A 25,254-nucleotide genomic window follows, 5' to 3' on the forward strand; every position below is an offset into this window, starting at 1 on the left:
CTAATAGATAAAACATTTGGTTCCTGCAGGTGAATATCGTGAGCATAAGGCTCAGATATGGGGTGTATTTTTACTGCATTATGATTGGCACTGGAATTGCCAGAGGACTCATTCTGCGTGCGACTCTGATGTTAACAAGGTCTCTCTGAATGGGAAAGCACTTCCTGCACACGGTGGTGCCGCTTCAGAATAATCAAACAAAGCTGCTGTGTTAAGCTACCGTACGCACATCGGGAGGCTACAGAAACTACCAAATAGGTCACAGATTTCTTAGCCAACGATTTTAGAAAGTCGATTTGAGTTTTTAAAGCTACGAAGAAACTACAGGAAAAAAATGGAGTTAGCATCAGAATTCAATATTAATTTCATACATAATGGAAGGCTGAACTTTATAGCTTGTTACAAATTAAGGCATCTCTCCCCGGTCTGCAGTTTCACAACGCAATGCATCTCACAGAAGGCGGCAACAGTACTGCCAGCACGTCAGGCTAACTTGGAGGGAAAGACCACAGAAGGCTTTGATCCTGCCAATGTAAGAAAGTGTCTTCAACTTCTTGGAGGAGAAACTGGGTTGGAAAAGTGCTGTCGGGCAGAGAAGCATCACTCTGAGCAGATAGATCTAGGAATTTCAGACGCAGAAGTAGGATAAACCAAACCCTCCTCTGTGACGCAAATTTATCACTCAATTTGGATGACTCTCTCAAGATGTACCTAAATCCTATAACATGCAAGATACGTTCCCTGAAGGTTGTGGAATCACTCTTATGTTCTCCTTGAGAGTGCTAATAGAAAATTACTTAGAATGCATTTTTTTAAATTTCGTTATTATTAAAAACTTACATAGGTTGTTTGTTTTGTAAATCTCACTTTCCATTCTTATGAAAAAATACTTCCGGAACAAGCTTACCTCAGATTGTTTGACTATTTTCTGACATTCTTTGTTATAACAAGTAGAGATAAATTAGCTCTGGACAAAAGGTAGCACATGCACAGTCTCAGCTTTTACAAATTGGCTTTTTATCAACTAGTTAGGCTTAATCTACAATTTAGTTCACACACACACCCCAAAAAAACGCTTCCAGAATACTTAGGTTTGTTTAACTGCTTGGCAACTGGCATCAGCTACAGCGAAGTTTATCAGTAATATAGTTATCAATTAACACTGCACAAGTATTTAAAAAAATGGAAGTTTATTCATCTTTCAATGGCTCAAATAGCAAATAAAAGGACAGGATAAGGCATCAGCCAAGACAAGTTTCATGTGTCCAGTGGCTTCATAACACCTCAGTTCCCAGTATACAGGTTCCAAAGCAAAGTCACAATGTTAGTGGTTAGACTCCCTGGCTAAATAGACCCAAATGAGTACACAGTAAGATGAGGACCGGCTTATTTGCCGTAGTTACATGAGTAACTTTAGTTCTGCACTTGGCAGTCTACTAATGCACATACAAAATTCCTATTGATAAATATTTAACATGACAAATATAACTGCTAAGACTTGAGTCCCTAAAATGTCCGTTAGCATGAAAGTTAAATATTTGTTACCTAGTTTGCTTGAGCACATTTTAAACTGTCAGTTATAGGCTTACACATGTATAAAAAGTATAAGTTTGTGGAATTGATCTAGCCTGTCTTACCCCAGAGGAGTCCAAAACCCTCAAACATTCTGGTAAGTTGTTAGTTAAGATGCAGCATACTAACCATGTGCTAGTATCCTTGCTGTTCTGAAGCAACTGAGGCAGTATGTTTTGTTTGGGGATTTTGGATGCACATGGTAAATGTTTCTGTATCGTAAAGCATGTTTGATTGTTTGATATCAACATTAACTAGAAAAAGTAGCTACAATGTTCCCCGTTTGAAAATCAACATAAACTAGACTAAACAGTACAAAACCTGCAAAGAGCTTCAGCATAACACACCATGTTCCTGTAGCTGAGTATTAGGAACACAAAAGAAATTAACCGATGACACCAGAATTTCCAGGACAACATCTTAACTCAAAACACATTAGCACTACTGAATCAGCTCCACGCCACCCAACTCCAGGGAGTTAAAACCCAAGGAACACCTAGACAAAAATCTACTCGCAAAAGGGAAGTTTCAAGGTATCAGCACGTTAAGTTTTAAACAACCATTCCAGGCTTAGATGTGCCATAGGCTTATGATTTCAGTCTTTTATGTATTCTGACCTTTTTGTTTTAAGATACCGTATTGTTTACCAAGTTACGGATGACAGAATATGCTCTTGTATTATTCACAATACCAGAGTATGGCACACGTTTAAAGGACAGACACTGCTAGCAGACAGCTAGTTAGCAAAATCATTCACGTAACTGCACTCCCCAGAGAGGGCAGTCTCGCACTGATGCGCAGGGACGGTCTCCATGCAACAAAGTTGAAAATACACCCTTGATTAAGCAACCTTGTTATGTTTAGTTTTTAAAATTAAGGCATATTCAAATGTTTCAATGTAAAAGATTACATCTCTCTTCCAGGTTAATCAGGTAATGCAGAACCACATATAATTTTCCCCAACATATCTGTTCGCATATACATTATTCTTTTCTAATTCGCATAACTCCATGGCAAAACAACTGCATACCGCTTTGTCAGATATCGTGTTCACAATTGTAATTTTCAAGGCAACAAAAGACAAGATGAATTGACAATTACCAGTGATAAAAAAAAAGTATGCTTTACAAGAACCCAAAGTAATACTTCCCAACTCTGTTCACTATTAAAGAAAAGACTGCCCATGAAACACTACATTCAGAAGAAATGTGAGAAGGTAGGCAATTATGAAATGGACTGAACTTTGCTTCTCTTGAAGCCACATCATTTTTCTTTTTTTTTCAGTGAACTTGACTTTCAGTGCAGCTCCAATTCATGCTTTTAGTGATACATTACTATTTCCAACATGTTAGAGTAATTTCAGTCACTTGAGCCTTCAATGGCATGCTTATAAATTATGGTTTTTATTAGTATGGTCAGGGTAGGAAAGGTATTCAGGGTGTTGATTATAAAATGCAACATCTTTCTCTGATCCTCTTAGCTAGGCTTTTTCTTTTCTTCTTCCCATTCTTTTCTTTGCTGTCTTCCATTTTTCTGGCTCTAATTTCTCTCATTAAATCGAAAAACACCTGAAAAAATAAAGATGTAATGATGTAAATGCAAAAACAGTCACCGACATACAGGTTAATTTAAGTTTTCACTGACATCCATTTCAGTTGGTTAGAATAAAGTCAATTACATGCAACTAGTTTAAGCAAAGAAATAATAATCAAACAAATCTTTCACTGATTTTTGAAGGCCAAATTGATATGATGCAATCCCACATCTTTCATGTTACCATATGTTCCCCTGTTTTCTGATATTTGCTTATGAAACCTGTCAGACAATTTTCCACAAGGATTAAACCAAGAGTCACCACTGGCCAAGATTTTTTAAGTATATTGTCTACATCTTACTGAGGAGACTAAAGGAAATCAATTTACATTTCGAGTATTTTCAGTGATGGGCTGTAAAGGCTGAAAAAGTGCAACGCCCAATTCTAGAAACATATTAATGGAGCAGTTGCATACACTGAACACTTCATGGTTAGTATGTCCCATGATGCAAGTCTAAACACAAAGTGATGGGGGAAGACAGGGAGGAAATCAGCATTTCCTTTAAAGCAAAGTTATTAATCATACAACTACATAACTACAGTTTTTTAGATCGGGTATTTCAACTGCCATATTGCATTCTCAAAGTACATATGAACTTCATTTTCATCACATGATTTAGTAGGAAACAAAAGTGACAAAGGTGCAGATAACACCAATGACTTGTTTAAGAGAGATCCTACTGTCACTTAAGGCTTTATGAATGGACTCCATAAAGTTACTTTATTCATTTGAAAAGCAGATCTTGACTGGCAGGAAGCTACAGCAAATAATCATCCAATCTGTACAATTTTATTGTAGCAAATCAGTTGAGCATTTCCAATACTTTTCTCTCAGGAGATGTTCTCTAGATCTGCGGCAGGGGACTTGATCCATTTCTGTGAAACATGGACAGTACAGAGGCTGAAAAGCTCCTCTCCAGAGCTCAGTAGGTTTTTGTTTGCAAAGACACTAACCTCATATTGACTGCAGCAAAAACATCAACCTTCATTACATGGGATTAGAGGAAAATCAATGTAACTGAACATTTCAATCAAGCAATAAGATTGCCTTTAAATTTCTAAACGTGCACTAAGTTACTTGGCTTGTACTTAAATCTGTGCAAATGGTTATGATGCAACTGTCAACTTGCTTAAGCACTGATACGGCACTACAGTACTGATACGGTACTACAGTATTTAGCTGCCTGGGGTATGTAACCTTCTGAGAAGATGCTTAGTGGGTCACCTTTACTGAAGTGAGCAGAAGCCATTTGTATTTTCCCCAACTGAGCAAGCCCACAATTTTGGAACTAAGAGAAGCCAAACTTCTTATAGAATAGTAAATTAAATTCACGTAACAAACCTCATAACTTCAGATGTTCTAACTAATAATACCTGGTATTTACTAGTGCCAGTAAAGCCTCATTTCTGGACTATCAAACCTTAATTCTATGTGATACTTGCTAATCTGGATCCATAAAACCACCAGCTCCAAAAAGAAACTTGGAGCTCTGCAGTAGCCTACAATGGGCAAGCAAAAGCTCCTGATTAGAGAGCTATTAAAAAAAAAATATATATACATATATATACACACACACAAACACTTGCCCCCCCCCCCCGTTCAAGGATGGTGAAGTAGATTCTGAAGAGCTGGAAGCATGACTAACAGATAGATGTTAACTGCAATCATGCACCAAAACTAAAAGATGTGATAGTTTTTATAACAAAAAAAAAAAACAAACCAAAAACCAAAACAAAGCCGTATTCAACAATGAGACTGAGTTCTGCTGCATTTAATTGACTTAATTTTCTCTACAGAACAGCATAAAGTTCTTACTGTAGTACTGAACAATCAATTTCTTCGGGAAGAGAACTGACAGAAGACAACAGTCAAGTTAAAGTTATTGCAAAACAGAACTCACATTAGAGCTGTCATGCTGCAATTCACAGCTGATATGTAAGGATTTATATTAGAGAATTTTTCAATGTGTGATCAACTCTGTCAATAGCTCTGAAAGGAAGAGCTGCCAAGTTAAACTAAACTACTTAATTCTTTTTCCACAAATCTGCTACTCTTGCAGTCTACACAGCTGAGAGTTATTCTGAATTATGCATTCCAAGAAGTCCTGTCTTTTAAAGTTATACCTGAAATACTTAGAACTATTCAATAGTTCTAAGAACTAATCAATAATTTACCTTATTGGAGACAAAGATTCTGCCTCTTGTCCAATGACCTTCTGAACCAGGTTTTCTCCCTGAAAACTCATGAAGCACTTCTAGGCTGTTCAAAGCTTAAAAGAGTTCAACCATTCCCCATCAAAGCAACATACAACCAGGCGTCTGGTTAGATGAGGATAGAGAGGGCTCCAATCCCTCCTTTACCTACTTTTGTAGGCTGTTTTATTCTGGCTGAGGATCAAACAGCATTCCTCACCATTTGGAAGCAGATTGTCTTCTAGTTATAGAAAATGCAATAAGAAGTCTAGGCCAAAATAGCTGCCTCAAGAAATTTTTAATTAAATATGGTCTTGTATAATGTCTTGTATAATGACTCCTTACGGTTTAGGATGGGATAAACTTATTATGCTTAACATTTTCACTGTTCTACATGAAGTCACCTAGTCATGCACTTCTCGTAAAGCTAAGGGAGAAAAGTATTTGATTCAAATTTCACAAAAATAATTGCTAAAATAAAGAACATACAGAGTATGACCCACTGAAAAGGGGTATAAACTGAAAACTGATGGAAAGATTCTTTGATTAAAGAGGCCAGTTATTACCTTGTCAACATTAGCTCGTGTCTTTGCAGAAGTTTCCACATAGTTAACGTTCCACTGATCAGCTCTGTTTTTTGCTTCCTCCACAGAAACTTGTCTTTTATCTTCCAAATCTGATTTGTTACCAACTAGCAAAAAAGGAACATTCTCATCTTCTTTTACTCTTAAGATCTGCTCCCTGGACAAAAAAAAAAAAGAAAATTAAGCTTTGCACAGAGTACTATTCTTAGAACAAAAAAAGAACTCAGACTAAATACTCTTCCATCTTACCGTGAAAACCCACTTATTCCTTTTATTAAGCTTATGTAACAGTAAAATCTTAAACTCATTATGACATTATAGAGAATGAAGACAAAGGCAGACAACTAGTCCTCCAGGAAGGAAGGAGGTGAGTCATTAATAAACTAAAAGAGTAGAACAGGATTGGTTTAGGGGGGAATTTATATTAATAAGTCATTGCTTTTTCTAAAGGTGTTACTTGAAAGTATTTACTATTGTCCTTATATTACTATTTGTGATTGCCATTTTAAGCTACCCAAACTTCAATTTTACACTTAATTTTTTTCCTAATAAAATGCTATTTTTAAAGCTGATAAAATGGTCTACAGCACACCAAGAGCAAAATTTCTTCCTTTCAGGAATCTTTCTGAAGTCAATTATATTCAGTCTCTGCAGAGATCCTCATTCAGTTATAAGCCAGCATTCACATATAAGTTGTACATGCATCAGATTTTTAAAGACAGATCCTTATATTGTTTGAACTACTAGGATGAAGGGTTTAAAGTTGTAAATAAAACTCAGTGCTACAAATGGTTTTGTATGTAAGTCCTCAATGCTAAAAAAAAATAATGAAGAATTTCTTCTAATTAGAAATGCATTAGAAGTACCAGGAAGAACAGTCTTCCCAGAAGAGGGATATTCTCTATTTTGGCTCAGAAAGGAGTATGAAGTTAGTAGTGAAATGTAGCCCTTTATCATGGAGCAATTTCTGAAAGGTCAACAAAAAGCATAGAGAAACAAACTCCATTTGCTGGCTGAGGTGAAACCTATTGCCAGATTTAAAGCTGAATGAAGAGACACTGGAGAGAATTAATTAATTGATATTCTGAAGGGCCCTTATTTGGTGTACGGCAGGATCCTCCTGCTGTTATAAAAAGCTCTGGATAGTATGCAGTCTTGTTGAAGAAGTCTACTTGACAGGCTGAGAGAGTTGGGGTTGTTCAGCCTGGAGAAGAGCAGGCTCCAGGGAGACCTTATAGCAGCCTTCCAGTACCTGAAGGGGCCCTATAAGAAAGCTGGGGAGGGGCTGTTTGCAAGGGCATGTAGCAATAGGATGAGGGGAAATGGTTTTAAACTAGAGCAGGGTAGGTTTAGATGAGACATTAGGAAGAAGTTCTTTACAATGAGGGTGGTGAGACACTGGAACAGGTTGCCCAGAGAGGTGGTGGAGGCCCCATCCCTGGAGACATTCAAGGCCAGGCTGGATGAGGCTCTGAGCAACCTGATCTCGTTAAAGATGTCCCTGCTTACTGCGGGGGGGTTGGACTGGATGACCTGTAAAGGTCCCTTCCAACCTAACAGAATCTGTGATTCTATGATTCTACTTACAGGGCTTAAACTGCAGTTAGCCCATAATTTTTTTTTAAACCAACAAATATGTATTTGAGGCAGCTTGTAACACCACATTCATCTCTGAGGTGTAATTAAAGCAACATTCCTCCTGTGCCCCACAAATATCAGTGCAAATGTTTTAACGGGGTCTGCAGCTACCCAAAATTAGTTTGAATAGTCAGTGGATTAGGAAGGGTGGCCAGAAGACGACTCAGTGCATCACTGCAGTACCTGTGCAAATAAGACTTCCCTTAAAAACTAGTAGCTTGCAACACCTATTGTTCAGGCAATGCCGAACAATTTCACTGTATTAAGAGTTAATCTAACAATAACCCAGATTACAATATTCTCCTTTGAGCCCTCTCTGAAGACTGATATCTCCTAAACAAGAAATATCTAATTAATGCTATGCCAGCTTGAAATCTAGAACTCAAAAAAAACCCAAAACATTACAGCCCGACTAATTCTACTCAAAGCAAGATCACATTTTATCAATCTGTCCTTCAAATATTTAGAAGTTTAGTAATTGCAGATCTGCTTTCTATTGGAAAAAAAAATTACTTGGAGCAATGGCATTTTAGAGCACACCAGGAACCTCATTGAAGATACTGAATAGCAGTAAACAGTAATTGTTGGAGTTCTGCCATTCCAGCAGAGCAAAATTCCATGGAAACAATTAAACACCCAAATTCTTCTCAACATCCAAATTCTTCTTGACGCTTTCTTTCATATCTGTCTTTTAAGTAGTATTCCCTCAGCCTGCTCAACAATGCCAAAGGTATTTTAACTGTACCTTCAAGAGATACAGGTTACTTTTAAACAGAGCAGAAAGAATGTAATTATTCTGAGTTACATGTAACATTTAGGCTTCTACAGTTTCAAGAGCAACTTGAAAGGCACTTTCAGATTCGGACTGGGGAGAGTTCTAATATCTTCACAGAAGGGATTTTTTTCTTTCATTTTTTGCTGTTTCAGCATGCATATTGTCAACTCTCACGTTCACTGGAAAAGTAGGACTTTCTCTAGAGCCACAGAAGATCATGTACTCTGAAGCATTAACAGGATTTTAAACAGATTTGAATATGTCATTTTGCACCCTAGAAGAGCTCAACCACACTAAATGTTCCTCCACAAGTGACAATACTTAGCATTAACTTGCAAACCACTCAAGGCCTGCCCCTCCCTCTCAAAATATATGAACACACACACACACATACAGAGACACAAATGAAAAACTACCAGATGAGAAAACACTGCCTCCCCTCTACATACCTTTTTCTCCTCCCTTAGAGATGATATTAAATGTGCTCTGACACTTAGTGCTAATTAAGTTGAACTGTGACAGCATCTATGAGAAGCCTTATTTCAGTGGGATGCAGACATTTTCGTTTTATATTAGTTTCCTTACTTTTATCTCAAAGGTTATCCCCTCTCCTATTTCGCTATACTTTGAACTGGTAAAAAAAACAAAATCTGGTCTCTTTTGTCCTTTTTTTAATATAGTAATGAGTGATTTAAATAGGGTTTGTCTCTCAGACAAAATTAAACACCTGTAATATACTGCTGCCTGTTTAATAGTCTCTTACCATTATAAGAGTTTTAATACGCTGCATGCCTGACAAGCATCTTAAAAAAAATCATATCCCGTTAAATCTGTATTAAATCAGAAAGATCCAGTTCCAAATTTTGTTTTTACTATGTTGCTCCATATTAAGTAAAATACTGACTTTGATGGGAAGGGTGAATGCCACACAGAACTCTATGTAGACCTCTGGTCTTGTAAATTCAAAAATTTACTTAAGTATCTTATACAGAGAAAAATTCCATCCAAGCAAAACTGAAGGGACAGTTTTACAGCAGGCCATGCATTTTGTGTAAAAGCTACTACAGAATATTCCAAGATACTTCTCATCGCTGCTGTTCATAAAATCATCTTTAAGAGGTTGAAAAATTTCTGGGTTTGATACTATGCATTTCACTCTCCCAAAACACAATGCGCATACTTCACATCACCTAAGACTCCGCAGACAGACATCACCAGATGTGATTCGTCTGTGCAGCTTTCAACTGGAATCTGGTCGTGTCATTTTTATAACTATGAAGTATTCTAGCATAAAACAGCTGGACATGCTACAGCTGCCCTTTTACTCCAGGTGGTGCTTCACAGGTTAAAAGAAATACAACATAATCCTCTATATGAAGCAAGAGCTAAAGAGAGACAGCTCTGGGGAGTATGCGGTATTGTACATACATTACATGCAACTATACAGTCTATAAGCAATTTTTCTCAGATTCATTACTTTGTATACAGTATGCCTACTCACAAATCCAGCTTCTTAGCACACGCACCAAGCCACACTGACTTAGCAAAGGGCAGAAGCCTTCCGAACGTTGCTATGTATCTGCTCTGTGGCAATAGCCTTTTTGGTATTCAAAAACACAGCAGCGAAGATATCTGAAGTGGTACAGATAGCAAAGGCATGGCTAGGCATGTCTTCAAAACATTACGTGACTACAGTAAGAGCTGTCATCCAATCTGGACTATCATAAGGATATTACAAAACAAAAAAAAGTCACTTGTAATTATCTGACTATAATTAGAATAATTATCTTGCCGTGTAACTTACCTGAAGTCTGCCGTTGCTGCAAAGGATTCCAGCTCTGTAATAGAGAAGACGCAAAGAAAGCCTTCTCCACTTCGAAAGTAGTTGTCTCTAATTGCAGCATAGTCCTCCTGCCCTGCTGTGTCCAATATATCAATTTGGACTTCTTCCCCATCCAGAACCACCTTTTTCCTGTAGCTGTCTGCTTTGGTGGGCTCATAATCTTCAACAAACTAGAAAAAAAAAAGGTATAAAATCATGGTATAAAAATCATGCCTGTACAAGACAAATGCTGCTATTTGCATATAAGGATATAACAAACATCTTATATGGTTACAGTAACTAATAAGTAGGCATATGTATTTAGGCTAATTGCTTAGAAGTCTGAAAACCACCAAATTTACCAAAAAATATTTTTGTTTAATTTCATCTCTTTTATATCATATACATTTAGATCCTTTCAGAAAATAACTGTACCACTAAATGCTTAAATAACACAATGCAGCAGACAACTCCTGAGAAAATTGTTTATGCAGATTCTTACCTCATCATACATAAACTGTAGTGTTAAAGCAGATTTTCCTACACCACCACTTCCCACCATGATGACTTTGTGTAAAGCCAATGAATTCTGTCCTTTAGGCTTATTTGCTGCCATCTTTGGATTGCAGAAAATTCACACGTAGAAAGTGGAAAAATCTAAAAGAAAAAGGTTGCTTCGTTAATTTTCTTTTCCTTCTCCCACATACACTGTTTAAAGTGGATTTCTTTTAAATCCCTGCATATCTAAGGACTTAATTTCCGTTCTGCTATCTTCAGTGAAAGGTATCTGCTTTTTCACTGGAAGCCATTCCACAAATTATACCAAGCTCATCTTCTTTGTAGCACAAGCAAAGAAAGCCCTCACCATTTGGAAAGGGCACAAGCAAGTTCACAGCATCCAAGAACAATTAAGGGAAAAGATTTACATTTTGGTATGCAGTGTTTTCTTTTAGAGACACAGCATTTATCAAGAATTCTTGTTAGTTTACTAAGCAAGAATTGAAAGAGGAAGCCACGGTGAGTCAACACCACACAAGAAAACATGAGATATGACAGCTGCAGAGGAAAGAAAACAGACATTTGAAGGAATTTCCAGCTTAAATAGCAAGCACTAAGACACAGCAGCAGCAAGGATTAGCTAGTGCGTTTTTTCCAAGAAAAGCAAGCAAATGCATTACTTAAAACCTAAAAATACTCAGTTTCAGTAAGTCAATCAGGAACTGAAAGAATAATCTATTTTACACAGAGTGGAATGATTCAACTTGCCTTCCTAGACTACAAATGCAGTTATTTCGTCTATTTGGAATAGTTGTCTCAGTCCCACATCTGCTTGTTGAAACACAAATCTCTGCACCTCACCAATTCTGTAACAGTTAATTCACTCAGTCTAATACGCATGTGCACATGTACCAAAAGTAACAATCCCATTAGCTTTTTTTTTTTTAAAAAATCACATTATAGTTTTAGCAGGTCTCCAGCTACTATCTTCCCACACCTTCGTTTTATTCCCTACCTATCCCAACAGTAATATAACAGTATTTGTGTTACACAAAGAATGTTTTGTCTGCTGGCACAGTTCTTAAGACATGGGAAAGTCACTGCACAGTGACAGAGCATACCCTCCTCCAGAGATGTAAGATCAAAACAAGCTCTGATGTCCAAAACCCACAACAACTACGTTACAGAAAATGTAAACGCGAGAGACTTCTATAGTAGCAATTAAGAACCAAATGTAATTTAGATTTTGTTAGAAAGCTCAAAAAGAAGATATTCACATAGCAGCACAGTTTAGTCATATACAGAACTACCAGATAACAGTGTCGCAATGAGACACCGCTACCTCATTACTTTTACCCATCATCATATCCTTTGACCATCTCACACTAAAATTACATCTTCCTGCATAATGAATCCCCCTTGTGTGCAGCTTAAACAATCAGAATGTGAAGCATGACAATTTTCTTAAAACTTAAATCAAAATTCCTAGTTGAGGACACGCACTAAGGTTTTGTTAGTAGCGAGGCAGTTAAGTGTAAAAGCATGCTGCCTGAAGCTTCATTAGAGATTAAGCCAATCCTTCCTGGAATTAAAAAAAATAAAAAGGTGTACTGGTTTTGGCTGGGATAGAGTTAATCCTCCTCAGAATAGCTCGTATAGTGACATGTTTTGGATTCATGATGAAAACAGTGATGATAACACGCAGATGTTTTAGCTATTACTGAACACAGTGGAGAGAAGTTTGCTAGGGATGTCATTGCTCAGGGGACTGGCTTGGGCATTGGTCTGCTAGTGGCAAGCAACTATTTCATTTTTCTAGCTTGTTTTTCTTTTATTTCTTTCCTTTTTTTTCCCCCTTTATTAACTTATTAAATTGTCATTATCTCAACCCACGAGTTTTACCACTTTTACCCTTCCGACTCTATTCCCCATCACACTGTCAGGGGGGAAGCGAGCAAGGAGTTGTGTGGTGCTTAGCTGCCTACCAAGGTTGGCCCACAAGCTATGTGAAAAACTCTGTGGATCACAACAGTAATGGTATCCATTCTGCTGTCAAAGAATTCTGATAATGTAATTGAAAATTAAGACACTTAGATAACCTTTCTGAGGAAAACAATTTAAGTGAAATGAGCACGAGTAATTATACATTTGTAGCAGAGAAATATAACTAACACTGTGTTACATGGTCTTTTAAAAAAGGAGATGGATGAGAACAAAACAATATCTCTGTTTTGGCTTTAAAAAGAACCATTGCTTTCTTTTTACTCAAGAGGGAGTAAAAGAACATGGAAATAGCTCCAAGCTATGTATACACTTTCAACCTACTACACTGTCTTTTGAACTACTCCATATTGTTTTGTCTTTGCACTTTTCTCTTAAAAGGAAAAACACGTCCTGAAAGTCAAGCTTACTTGGTTTTAGTATGTATTTTAGACAAGTAATACAAAGAAAATCCCTCTGAATTCCAATCATCAGCTGACAACAGCTCAGTTTTACAAGTTTAGATTACAATACATACTCTCAGAAGCATAAAAACTGATGCACTAGTATACCTGGATATGGCCTATAGTAGCCTTAGTAAGCAACAAGCCAGACTATTCTTCTATAAGCACTTCAATACTGGAACCAGTCCAAATGAATTCAGCAGGACTTCTGTCAGGTGAGTTTGTGCAAAATCAATACTACAATCTGTGAAAAAATTCAAATACACAATAGTAATGTTTCACTGCAATATTTGTTGTAAATTAACCTACAGTCTTTAAGTAGATTGAGCAATGTGAAAATACATATTTTACTAGAAGCTGCAATTCAACAAGTAGTGTCCCAGCGTGACAAAGAGAAGCTGCCACTTTTTGTACTTCGTGCAACAGTTGACTCATACTTGAAAAGCCAAAACAACAATGTCCAACCAATAAGATCCTTATAAATAATCAAGTTAGTGACAATGCTCCTTTTCACTGAAAATTTTTTACGCAGAAAGATTTCATGGCAGCAAATAATTTTCAGAAGACTTGATAATATCCTTTCGAAGAATCGGAAGAGATTGAGTCAAAGAAAGAAGCTCAAAAACCTGACCCAACCAGTCAAAGCAGTAACCTGAGTCATCAAGTCATCAATAACTGTCAGCAAACAACATTCCAGTAAGACACTCAAGACAGCAAAACTTAATGCTGCCACAGGCTTCAAATCTCAAAGATAATCTCATCATAAATACTCTGCCGCATTTTATAGTGGGAGGAGGCTCAGGGAGCTCGGTTTACTCTCAAGTTCTTCACAATCCAATAAAGATATAATGCTGGCAAAATTCAGGCATGATGAATGGTAGACAACATGAAAAGAGAGAGAGAAATAAGTTACAAACAAAACAAGTATTGTGTAGATGACACTCAATCCAGAGAGACTGCTTCCGAGTAAGTGTTCCACTACAGAAGAGAAAGACCTTGAAAGTGAAAAGTTTTAAGCTACTGACACACACTTCTACCTGTTTCAGTCTGCTTTCAAAAGCAAAGAGGAACACAGATTCCAGTTTTAACAGTAAAGCACCTGAAATGAAGTTTCAGGCAAAGTAAGTTTTTCCATCCTTAATTTATGTAGCCTGACTTATTTTCATAAGTAGTATTAATTTGGGTCATATCTAGTTTCTGAGTTGTCCTACTTTATGATAAACCTGACAGAGACTGTGGCAAGAACCCTGTGGTATGAAGCTCAAAAAAGCATACTTGCACATTACATATACTGTTATTTTTAATCTTCATAGTGCAAAATTGTTTAGGGGTCATAGGATAAACGCAGGTTTACCCTGCAGTAGAATCTTATGTCACACTACAGCAGAGAGAGGTTCACACAGATCCAAGCAGGGTGTTGCCAATAGCTGTATTATCCATTTATACAGGCCAGCTTTTTACCACACCCATTGGTAATCCCCATCGCAGCAACACAGCTGATGACATATATGAAAGATTATTTTTAAATAGTTCTTTGTGTAGCCCAACAGGTTGGAAGGGAAGTGAAAGCTTAACTGGCTCAACAACGTACTGCCATACCTTCACTCAGAGGGGCAAGAGCACTGTCCAACCACCATGTTATGGATAACTCTTCACCTCTGCTGCAGATAAACTCCTAGGAAACTGCCCTTTTCCGACATGCTTGAGCAGATAAGGGCACAAACAAATGAATCTCAGTGGCTGCTCCGACAAAGTAAGCAGTTCTCAAAGCTCCTACAGCTGCTCATTGCCCTCTTGCAGATAATCAGCCCCACAATTCTGTGCTCCATTTAAGGGCAAGCTTCCAGTTGGAGCTAGGATCGTTTTTGTAGAGCCAGGTTAGGGAGTGATTAGTTTAAATCAGAAAAGCTGCAGGAATAGCAATTATAATTTATGTTTGCATCAGCAATGGTATCTTGTCCAACAGTCTAGAAATCTGGTCAATGGAAAGAAGAGTATGTAGCTAAACAACTTTTAAGACCATCCTACACGATTAAGATCATGTAGCAACAGGAACTTGTAGCTGGAGTTGTAAAACTGGTGCCTGTCTTCAGTGACTGGCTTCTACCTGTATCAATACTAATTTCTCCAGATTTTCACACTTTACATAACATTGTATTTCTTGCACAGAGGACCTTCTATCTCTTGTCCCCAGTGGATTCAAACACAACATTCAGCTCCATCCAGCAGAGGAGCGAGCTGCAGAGTGTTCCTCTAATGGGACTTGGACAAGGTAAGCTTCATGTTAACTTCTGCATAAAGTCTTGGAGCACAGAGTGGTTATCCAGATGCACAAGAGTAGGTAAGATGATCATGTGCCAGCAATAAAACAGGTTTTCACCTCCACGGACGGTATCTTTGCAAGTACCTGGTAGGGAGGAAGAAAGAAAAAAAAAAAAGAAGTAGGACTCTTTGGTCTCCCTACTTGCACTAGTCTTTTTTCTGGCCTCACATCCACTTCTTCAACCCAGTAAATTGAGACCTAAAAACATGCTTTCAAGTGAGAAAAAACTTTATCCTTTTTATCCCCTCACTCAAATTCCTTATCTGATCAAATTCAGAAGACTTCTCTTAAATTGTCCTATTTCTCATATGACTTTTTCTTGCAGAATAACTTGCTCCAAAACAATTACTCAAAGCATGCTTCCTTACACCTGTGCCACTTGTGCTCTACATCCCTCCTCAACACAGTAATCCCAACATTCATACACTGAAAGGGAGCAAAAAAGTGGCCACCAGAATAGTTGTGCAGCAGCCCAAACAAGGCGACAGACATCCAGTTCAGATTGTTTCCTTTCCCTCACACAGAGCACTGGTACAGGTTTCCCGCTCTTTAGCCAGCAGCATATAGTCAGGAAACTTAAGGGACCAATCATACCCAAGACGCCTAAACATCTGTCAAAATATACCCAAAACTGACCAATAGGCCAAAAATTAAGAACAGAACACATGATCAGAGTCATTTTCTTAGAGAATGCAACTAGAAGAGGTCAAGAAGTTACTCTGTTCATTTTGATCCCCTGGAGCCTTGTAAATGCAATGTCAATGAGAGCAGACCAGGGAAGGAGAAGCATTACACCAAAGTCACATCATTACAGGCACAAATTCAGCTGGCATCTTCTGCAGTGCTATACATAAAGCTGAATGCAGGCTTTGTGAAAAAGCAGTTGTCCTTAACAGGAGGACTTTGATTTGCTGCAGGCATTTTGTTTGAAGGGGACTAGTTAAACATAGCTTTGTTTTTAGAGATAGTTGGTACAGTTAGTATAGTACATCCTAGTTAATAAGTAGAGATAGTGGTGCCTTTCTTCAATTACAAAACAATTTATTATATTATTTTTATAGCCTTCATAAAACTGAATTCCAGTTCTTTTGTTTCCTTTCCTTTATGAGAAGATTATATAAAGATTTGCAAGACTGTCAGATTAACCTCATTACCCACTCACTTTTACGATGAGTAACTTTCTTCCCTGAAGACTGTTTTATATAATGAGCATCAATTACAACCGGTAGCTCATACATCACAGCATCTGCTTTTACTCTGTTTTTAAACTGAGTCAGAATTTGATACATTTGAAGGAACAGAAATAATTTAATTGAAATATATGAGCTACCTGCACAATATTAAGACCTACAGTTAGTATGCTTTGACCAGAATACTTCTAGAAAGGCAATATATTGTATCATTCACTTACTGAACAATTAAAGAAAATTTAGTAATGGAGACTCATGTTCTTCTAAATAGATAACTCGATCATTTTTTTAATTGAAGAAACTAATACCTGCACTACTCCGTACTTTACACTTAATATAATCTATCAAGTCCAGAAACATTAGCTACAACTTTTTATCTCATTCTGAAGTGAAAATTTATACTAATTATTTGACAGTGACCCCATCTTCTACAGTGAGTTTGAATATTATCCAGAGTTTCTTAATTCCCACAAAGTAATTTACAACTCTGTTGCCTTGCATGACCTACAAATTACAAGTTCATCTTTCTGAGAAAAAGTGCAGGACCAAGAATTTTAAGAAGCTTCAACATATTTCATGTCCCCAAGGACCATCAAGCAATATAATCTTATCTGTTATTAAAAGATCACAATTTCATCCAGTTACTCCATTGTTTGTTGAGTCCAGTAGTTTCATTTTGGTTAACAGCAGCAAAATTATGCTTGAAAATGCATTGTTTGAAAGTGATCAGCACACACTAGCATACTAGATGCAAAATATCTGGAAGACACCTCAGGAATGACTCAGATATTCCTGCAACAAAAATGTTCCTGGAAAAGGAGGGAGGCAACTCCAGGCCTAACCCTCCCAACAGCTGCTTTCAATTACAATATTCAAACTAGATCAGCAGAAACACCCCATGACCCAGAAACAGATAGAATACATGAGAACATAGGATGGGATACATGATGCCAGCTGTTTCAAGAACTGGAGAGTAAGGAAGTTTTTTCGGTTAGATCAGCATTATTGTAATAAGTGTCATTCCATGTCTTGTGTTTGACTGGTGTTCTTATTACAGTTTAAACATGCAACAACTGTCAAGCTCTGCACAAAGTAACATCAGTATTTTATTAAGGTAGAACAAATATTTCAAATATTAAATAATCACTATAAATTCTAAGTCGTAGCCTAAAGAAAAAGGAAACTGAACCCAAATAATCAAACCTATCTTAGAAATGACTAGTCTCACTGGACAATGAAACAGGCTGCCTGAACATCAACGTCAGAACAAGTCAGAAATGCTTTCACAGCAAGTCCTTTCCTTTCTCCTGAAAACGATCCTTTGACATAAACCTGTTTAACTGGGAATTAGGATTCATAGCTTCTCATGACTTTATGAAGCAGTTAAGCCACATTCAAAGTTTGGTAAGAACCCTTCTTTCCAAGCTTTCTAGTGCACACCATAAAAGGTGCTTGTTTCTCCCATACCCACAAACAAATTTACTAAGGTGACTACACATCTACTAAGAAAAGCAAAGGGTGGAAAACTGACCTAGTTTTATCTTTCAGCATCAACAAATCTCTTCAGGCAAAAGAGCTATATTTCCCAGCTTTCTGAGACACATACTTCAAACTGTAACCATACCCAGGAGCTGAAACTGTAAGAGTGAACCAGCAGACCCTTCACCACATAACCAAGACCCCACCCATCCTATAAATTACATCATGCTGCTATAAAGAACAGTAGTCCCCACATGCCCACAGTTCTGTGCTCTTAAGACATCATTGCAGGAATTGAGATCCCTCCAAGTAAACCACTATCCAAGAGTAAACAAGTTCACGGCCTTCTGTCAGTCCCACAGGGCCTTAGTGCCAGCTTCTGGGCACAGCTATGAACTACGCAGCTGCTTCTGAAGTGAGAATAGATATGTATTACATGTGTTTTAAGTCATTGTTTCATCATTTTGTTACCAAAAAGCCTCTTTGGCATCCTGCAAGAAGACTTCTGGGGACACACGTCCATAAATTCCTTGAAACTCGTATGGAGCGGCACAAGAAAACTGTGACAAACTGAACAGCAGAAATAGTCTGGAACAAAATCACGGTCTTACGAGTTTAAACCTTCCAGTGTACTAAAAAAATATTAATGAAGCGGCTACCTTATTGTCCATATAAATTGCTGACAAAACATACAACACTCAAGCACAACCGTGTGTGTCTGCAAGGCTGATATAAACTGAACCTGCCACGGTCTGACTGATACTCCCATATTCTTCCTTCCGATAGCACTGGTGTTTGCAACAACTAGGTGGCAAAGCAGTTCAGAAGTCGCTCTAGACGAAAAACTAACCTGTCCTGGTTTTTGGACAGATTAGCTACCTAAGTAAGACTGATGGCACAAGAGACAGACCAGAAAAACACATAGCTGAGCACGGGGAAAGCTGAACTGCAACACCTCCAGCCTATAAACACTGTGGAAAAATAACGCAAGTGTTATAAAGTTCCTCAACTGCAATTTAGCACCTGTTGAAGATTCCTCACTTTTTTTTATAAGTTATATAACGGCTATTATAGAACATTTGCAAGAATTCTAGATACCTGCAATGGCTTATCTGGACTGATCCAGAGATCATCAGGAAAAGAAGTAAACTCAAGCACAGCACCTAGGTTAACACCAGCAGCAAGCTTGTTTTCATAGTTCAATTGACTAAAGTTACACTATGAAGTAGTTTTGGTAATATACACCTTTACATGAGAGTCTAGAACACTGTTTCTTCTTCCTCAAGTTCATCACTTGGCTGGTGCCCTATCTCAGTCTATTCTAATCACTGAGGGAGGAAACTTAGCTTTCTGAGGTTGACAGTGTTGGAAGTGTCGCTTTAACACAAAGTGTAAGAGTCATGTCTTCTTAGATTAAGTTTCTAAACATGGAAATCTCTAATCTAGAATACTAACACAAGGCATTAATTTTGTATTCATTTAACATTATATACCATGAGAACAAAATTAACAGTAACAGCAGCCATGGCAGAAGAATGAACACTTACATTTCACTAGCCTGTTAAAGCTATCCATGCTAGAGGCTTGCATGGATTCATTCAGAGGCAAGACAGACAAACAGGTACTATGGTACCACAATCGATTTTCTAGCACAAGCAAAACAAAGGAGGTATGAAAGCCTGAAGAGGAGGACATCTGCAGAAGAGGCTCCCATACCAAATACCCATAAGCAAGTCTCCTGGCAAAAGTCAAATTACATTCATGGGAGATGCTATGTAAAGCAGCTTCTACTACTAAGTTTTATTCAGCATTTGATATACAAGGGACTTTTCTCACCCTTCATAAAATGTAAGGGGCAAGGCATAGCCTACAAGGATGAATTTTAGTAACACAGGATCAACAACTCAGGGTCTTAAGTTAGTGCTGTTCAACTAAGGACTGAGGGAAGAACTTCACGGACACTTTTAAGCTAGTGTCACCAAAGACATACTAGTTACTGTCATTTTCACCCTATGTTTCAAGTGCAAGAAAGCACATTTGGAAGCTAACTTTTGACTGATAAGTCAGGCGTTACTCACACTCCACAAAGCTGCTGCTTCCAGCTATTCTGGAAAGCAACAAAAATGGAGTTACCTTGAAGGCACTACGCCAGAGCTTACAGCATGAGCCTCAGCAGTTCACTTTTAAGAGCAGTTCAAGAGTTCTGCATTCAAAAAGTTGCTCACAGTATATTCAGTATCATAAACCCAGCTTTTTTTTGTCAACCATACTTCAAAAGAAATCTCAGACACATCACTGTGTCCTTTTTGCCTCTGTACACTTACACTTCAACATTCAGAAAGACATTTAAGGAAAAACATAAGCATTTTGACTTGGCTTCATGAAGTAAATTCTTTAAACAAAATCTGAAGAAGGCTTCCAAAAGACATACCTAAAAAAATATAGGTTTGCCAGAACAAGTCCATAAATCAGGTCTTCCTCTAACACAAGTATCTCATTAATTGTTAACAATAAGTTCAGAATGTCAGATGTGCATTTTTTAGAAAAAGCAAATATCCATATGGCTATTTTTACAGACAGAAAGGATGACTTAAGATCCATACTCACTAAACCCAGACCTCCACCCAAATAGTTTCACTGCTCTATAAACAGGAAAGTTAACTTGTGACAGAGAAATCTATAAACAAATGGTATCTGCAAATCAAAACCAAGTACCCACTAGGCTCATGGCAGGCTGCGCTCAACACTTAAGGAATCTTATAGGAGGGATGCCATTCATGTATTCTGGCTGATAGAAGCAGCCTTGTTGTGTCGCAGGCATCTCACTCCACAGTGAGACAAGTTCTGATGTTGATAGCTCAGGAAGTTTATCCTGCTCAAAACTAAGTTGTTTTGCCTCATTAGCCAATCATATAGTATTATAGTGAAAACTCACATGAACACCCTTAAATTCTTTCAAGGTATTAGCACAGACAGAATGAACACAGAAGCCTTGTTTGAGTAACAGTCCTATGAAATTCTTGACATAGAAAAAGTTTAAGCTTTCAAATAAAGCATTTTTGAGGCAGGCACTGCCGCCTTCTGTGTGATCAGTGCCTAGCTGGATGAAGTTTCAACAAAAGCAGAGTAGGAATACCAAAATACACTATGCTTCACATTTTATTAATTGGCTTCTGGCAATGAAGGATGCAGGGAACGAGTGCTTCAGCAGGTGCAAGCACATTCATATCAAAGGCCGCAGCACAAATGGTGCAAACACACAGGAACGAACACAGGTCATTAGAGCAAGAGACATCAAGAAGGAGGTACCACCAAATTCTGTCTCCTCTTCACAAATACAGGCAAGCGTTCTCTCTCCCCACATGCAGACTGCATCAATACACCAGCCAAATGGAACCTAATAAAATAGGAGCATGTTGGATTTTGCAGTTCAAAAAATTTCTTTTATTCCTCTAAGGAATCATCCAGCTGTAGCAAATAAATTTCATTAGTGAAATCTGACTTGGCAAAGTAAGTGACTTCATTCATTTTACGACTTTGCCATCTGTTTTACCACCCAATTACAAATGTGTAAGTACTCTTTTGTAGTATTATTGTAAGAGTGTTACTTTTGTAGCCATATTTTGTTCCAATAACTACTTCTCCTGTTTACATTCTATACAGTGCAAATTGCTCCTTCTAAAATCCTAATAATTTTTCTGTTTTATTCAGGGGAAGAGGATTTCATATGCATGACTCACTGAATGAGACTGGTTTGCAAATACAAACTTGTGATTAACCTTTTGAGTAGGTGATTCAAGGACACAAGTGGTTACAGACCTGATGTTGCATGGTAATACGGCATTCATGAAGTTGAAACACTGTTTAGTCTGATGCCTTCCCATTTTTAGATGCTGTTTATTCTAAAACTATTAGATTTATGATTTGAAAATTTGGTAGAGTCAATCTAGTAGACCTAAAAGACTCAATTGGGCAACAATTGTCTTTTAGTTCAATATCTTTGCCAATCATATGATACATGGTACAGTTCACATGTTGTGGGCATAAAACACGCAGTGGCTAGAAACAGATGTCATTTAGTTCATGAACCTAGCATGAAATTACTAGTATTCAGGTCAATTTATCAATTTCCACATTAAGTGCCAGTGCAAGGTGGTATTGATCTTGCCCTGCTTAAATTACTTATCAGACTTTTCTTGCAGTATCACAGAGGACATTTCCAAGTTAAATGTTTTCCAACTGTAAACTAGTAACTTTTAAAAATTGCTTTTTATTCCTATTTGAATTCTTATAACTCTTATCACGTGCATGATAATTCAGAACATTGCAGAACTGTTAAATGACTGACAAGAATGGGTGTAAGTTCAAAGTTTTAACAGAACAAGCTATCTAAAAATGTTCTTTATACAGCAATGTATGTGAACATCATAGATCAATTACTGAACACAGAAGCAAGCATAACCTTCATTTTAGTCTGTCTGGGTAACCAAGTGAAGCAGCTACTAAAAACTTCTGATAAACAACCTAAAAAACAGTTTTGCAATCACACTCCAAAGGCAAGGAGTCTTGAAAAAGGCACCATTAAGCATGGTATACTATTGCACATCACTAGATGGGTCTCAAGCATGTCTGTCTTCCTATGGCCAAACACACAATCCAAAAGCTAAAGGCATTTCAGTGGTGGTCACAGACCAAATCCAGTTTATTTTAAAGGTCAGTGTCCCCAGGGAAGGACTACTGTAGAAATCTCTCTATGGTGAAATCCAATATCTTTATCAACAGTTAATTGATTTAATTCTACACATGTTGCAACACTAAACACTACCAAGTGTGAGCTGTATTCCTGTCCGTACACATGAGCTTTTAAATTCCAGTGAGAAGTACGTGACCTAATACCTTTTCAATGTTGCCTGTTGTAATATAGGATTTCCTCTGCCCTACAAAACCTTCACTACTGCTGACTTATGAAAACATTTTATTTCCAGCTGGTGACTTGCATACTGTCAATTCATCTGTAGGACTTCTAATAGCATAAGTTCTCCACAGAGTCAGAAGCTAATTTTACAGGTGTTTTTTTTCCTTAAAGGGTTTATTTCTTTTACCTTAATACACACACAGTCTGAGTCACACATAAAGTCTGGAAAAGTTGAAGTGTTGTTAAACGCCATTCCTGTTGTTCACAGATAATGGTCAGCATGAAAGATCTTAGTCTATTGAGAAACAGAAATTACGTGCCAGAGAATCTCTCTTTCAAACTACTGACAAGCTAATAACAACTATGCCATCCTGACTGGGTTAGTTATGACAATTGCAGTATTTTATCATATTGTATTTCACTGTTCTTTTTTTTTTAAATAAGCTAGTATTTGTCTACAAGATTGTTTCTGCTTCAGTTCCTCCTCCCAAAACTAATTTTTCCCCCTATCTGTGACAAAGTCTTACCTCCTAACTATTAGAAAGATTGCAATATAAAACTTTGCTCCTCAAGCAACGGATGGTTGTCTTAAAATTTTCTGAACTACACTTAATATCGCTTTGCAATGCTCTTCAAAATACTCCAGTCTGAAGAAACTCACTTCAACTATGCATATTATACACATGGTCTCAATTCTAACTCATACATCTTGCAGAGGAATGCTTTTGTTAGATTATTTCATTCTTCTATTTGTTTTGACTGCAAGAGCTATAAAGCTCAACCTTTGCAAGAAGAAAATGCAACAGATTAGGTTAAACTTCATTTAATTTTTAGAAAAACAGACACTCTTCTACTAGAAAAGTTCTACATGTGCCAAACAAAGTTACCTAAAAAGATCGACTCAACTTTGCCAATAAGATCCAACAGAAAAGTTAAATAGACAGGACAGTGAAGAAGTTCCTCAAAATTGAAAAACCTTCTAAGGTCTTTGATTGATTTCAAAACCAAGCATTCTTGGGCAAAGAAGAGTTAAGAAATTCTAGCCTTTTGGTGAGCAGCTGCACTATAAAATCTTTCTTTTAAGTGTAATTGCAACTGTAAGCCCACCAGTAAAACTAATAACTGCAAGCCCGAAGTTAGTGATTGACAGGGAGCCAGTTGCATGGGAGTATGTATGTATACAGGCTTTCCTAAAATATTTTATGGATCATCTATTGGCGTCTTGAAGAACTCCATCTATCTACAAATTGATGGTCTCCCTAGCTCTAAACACAGGAAATACCAGTTGGCAATGCCTGCAATGGGATTCCTTAACAAATCACAAAGACGTTAAAGATGTGCAACATGTATTAGTTAAAATTATTTTCCCCTCACAGCACTAGCAGAAGGGCAAATAGTTGAGATCATGACTTAAGATCCAAGTTATTACCAAAATGAGATGTAAGAAACAAAACTGAGATATTGCTTGGATTAAGATTTAGAATTTAACTCTTAAGTCCAAAAGCCAGCAACAGCTCCTGCTCAACCGTTGTTACACAGCCACATCTGAGACAAGTTCTTCCCAGAAAGAACACTGCACTTGGAAAAAACACTTGGTTAAATATCCCTTTTTGATATTTCTGAAACAAATGCACCTGTATCTTTTTAATTAATTGTTCTAAAAATGGTCCTTTATGTTACAGTATACACTGAAACAAAATGACTACTGGTGCAAACCAAATTAATAATTCAGACTAGCAGCTTTCTTAGTGTTCTTCATCATGATCCTCACTAAACAGGGGAAAACAATCAAGTACTAGCATTTTATGCATCTGAAGTTACAGTGGGTATCTTCCTACTGGGGTACTCCAACCTGTTACAGACCACCTGAATTTCATGATGGAAGTTACATGTAGCCATCTTTTCCTCCTTGCAACACTAACCACTTGATAACATTTTAGAAGGTGAACTTGCTTGTCAGAAAGCAGTTTCTGATATTTAGCCTAATGCAGCCACTCTTTAAATTCTGAATGACAACACCAGGCTTTATGGAGAAGGAGTCCAGAGTGCAATACTTTCTTTCTAGGTTAAGTTTTCCTGTTTTACATATACCTTACTTCCAATGCATACGAATGAACTGGAATGTCAAAGCCATCATGCCTGATCAGCAGCAGACAAAAAAAAATACACAACCTGGAACATGAAGGAAAGATGCTTTATTAAATTGTACTTATACAGACCAGCGCTG

At 37.5% G+C, this 25,254-nt stretch overlaps 1 protein-coding gene across 4 annotated transcripts in view; it reads right to left on the reverse strand.

The window, feature by feature from the left end:
- Positions 1 to 1,169: 1,169 nt before the first annotated feature.
- Positions 1,170 to 25,254, reverse strand: part of RALA (RAS like proto-oncogene A) — a 29,332-nt gene continuing 5,247 nt past the window's right edge. The window contains exons 1-6 of one of the 4 annotated variants that reach the window (XM_054191690.1): positions 25,119 to 25,178; positions 21,422 to 21,509; positions 10,681 to 10,835; positions 10,161 to 10,369; positions 5,926 to 6,100; positions 1,170 to 3,140 (exon numbers count right to left, since the gene is read on the reverse strand). In XM_054191690.1, coding sequence (XP_054047665.1) covers positions 3,018 to 3,140; positions 5,926 to 6,100; positions 10,161 to 10,369; positions 10,681 to 10,794 — 621 coding nt within the window. In that variant the 5' untranslated portion in view covers positions 10,795 to 10,835; positions 21,422 to 21,509; positions 25,119 to 25,178 and the 3' untranslated portion in view covers positions 1,170 to 3,017. Of the gene's footprint in view, positions 3,141 to 5,925; positions 6,101 to 10,160; positions 10,370 to 10,680; positions 10,836 to 13,228; positions 13,342 to 15,294; positions 15,681 to 21,421; positions 21,510 to 25,118; positions 25,179 to 25,254 lie in introns of those variants that run through there. The other 3 variants (XM_054191691.1, XM_054191688.1, XM_054191689.1) reach the window with 3 other exon arrangements.

This window comes from Rissa tridactyla, chromosome 2, assembly GCF_028500815.1.
Source record: "Rissa tridactyla isolate bRisTri1 chromosome 2, bRisTri1.patW.cur.20221130, whole genome shotgun sequence".
Lineage (NCBI taxonomy): Eukaryota > Metazoa > Chordata > Aves > Charadriiformes > Laridae > Rissa > Rissa tridactyla.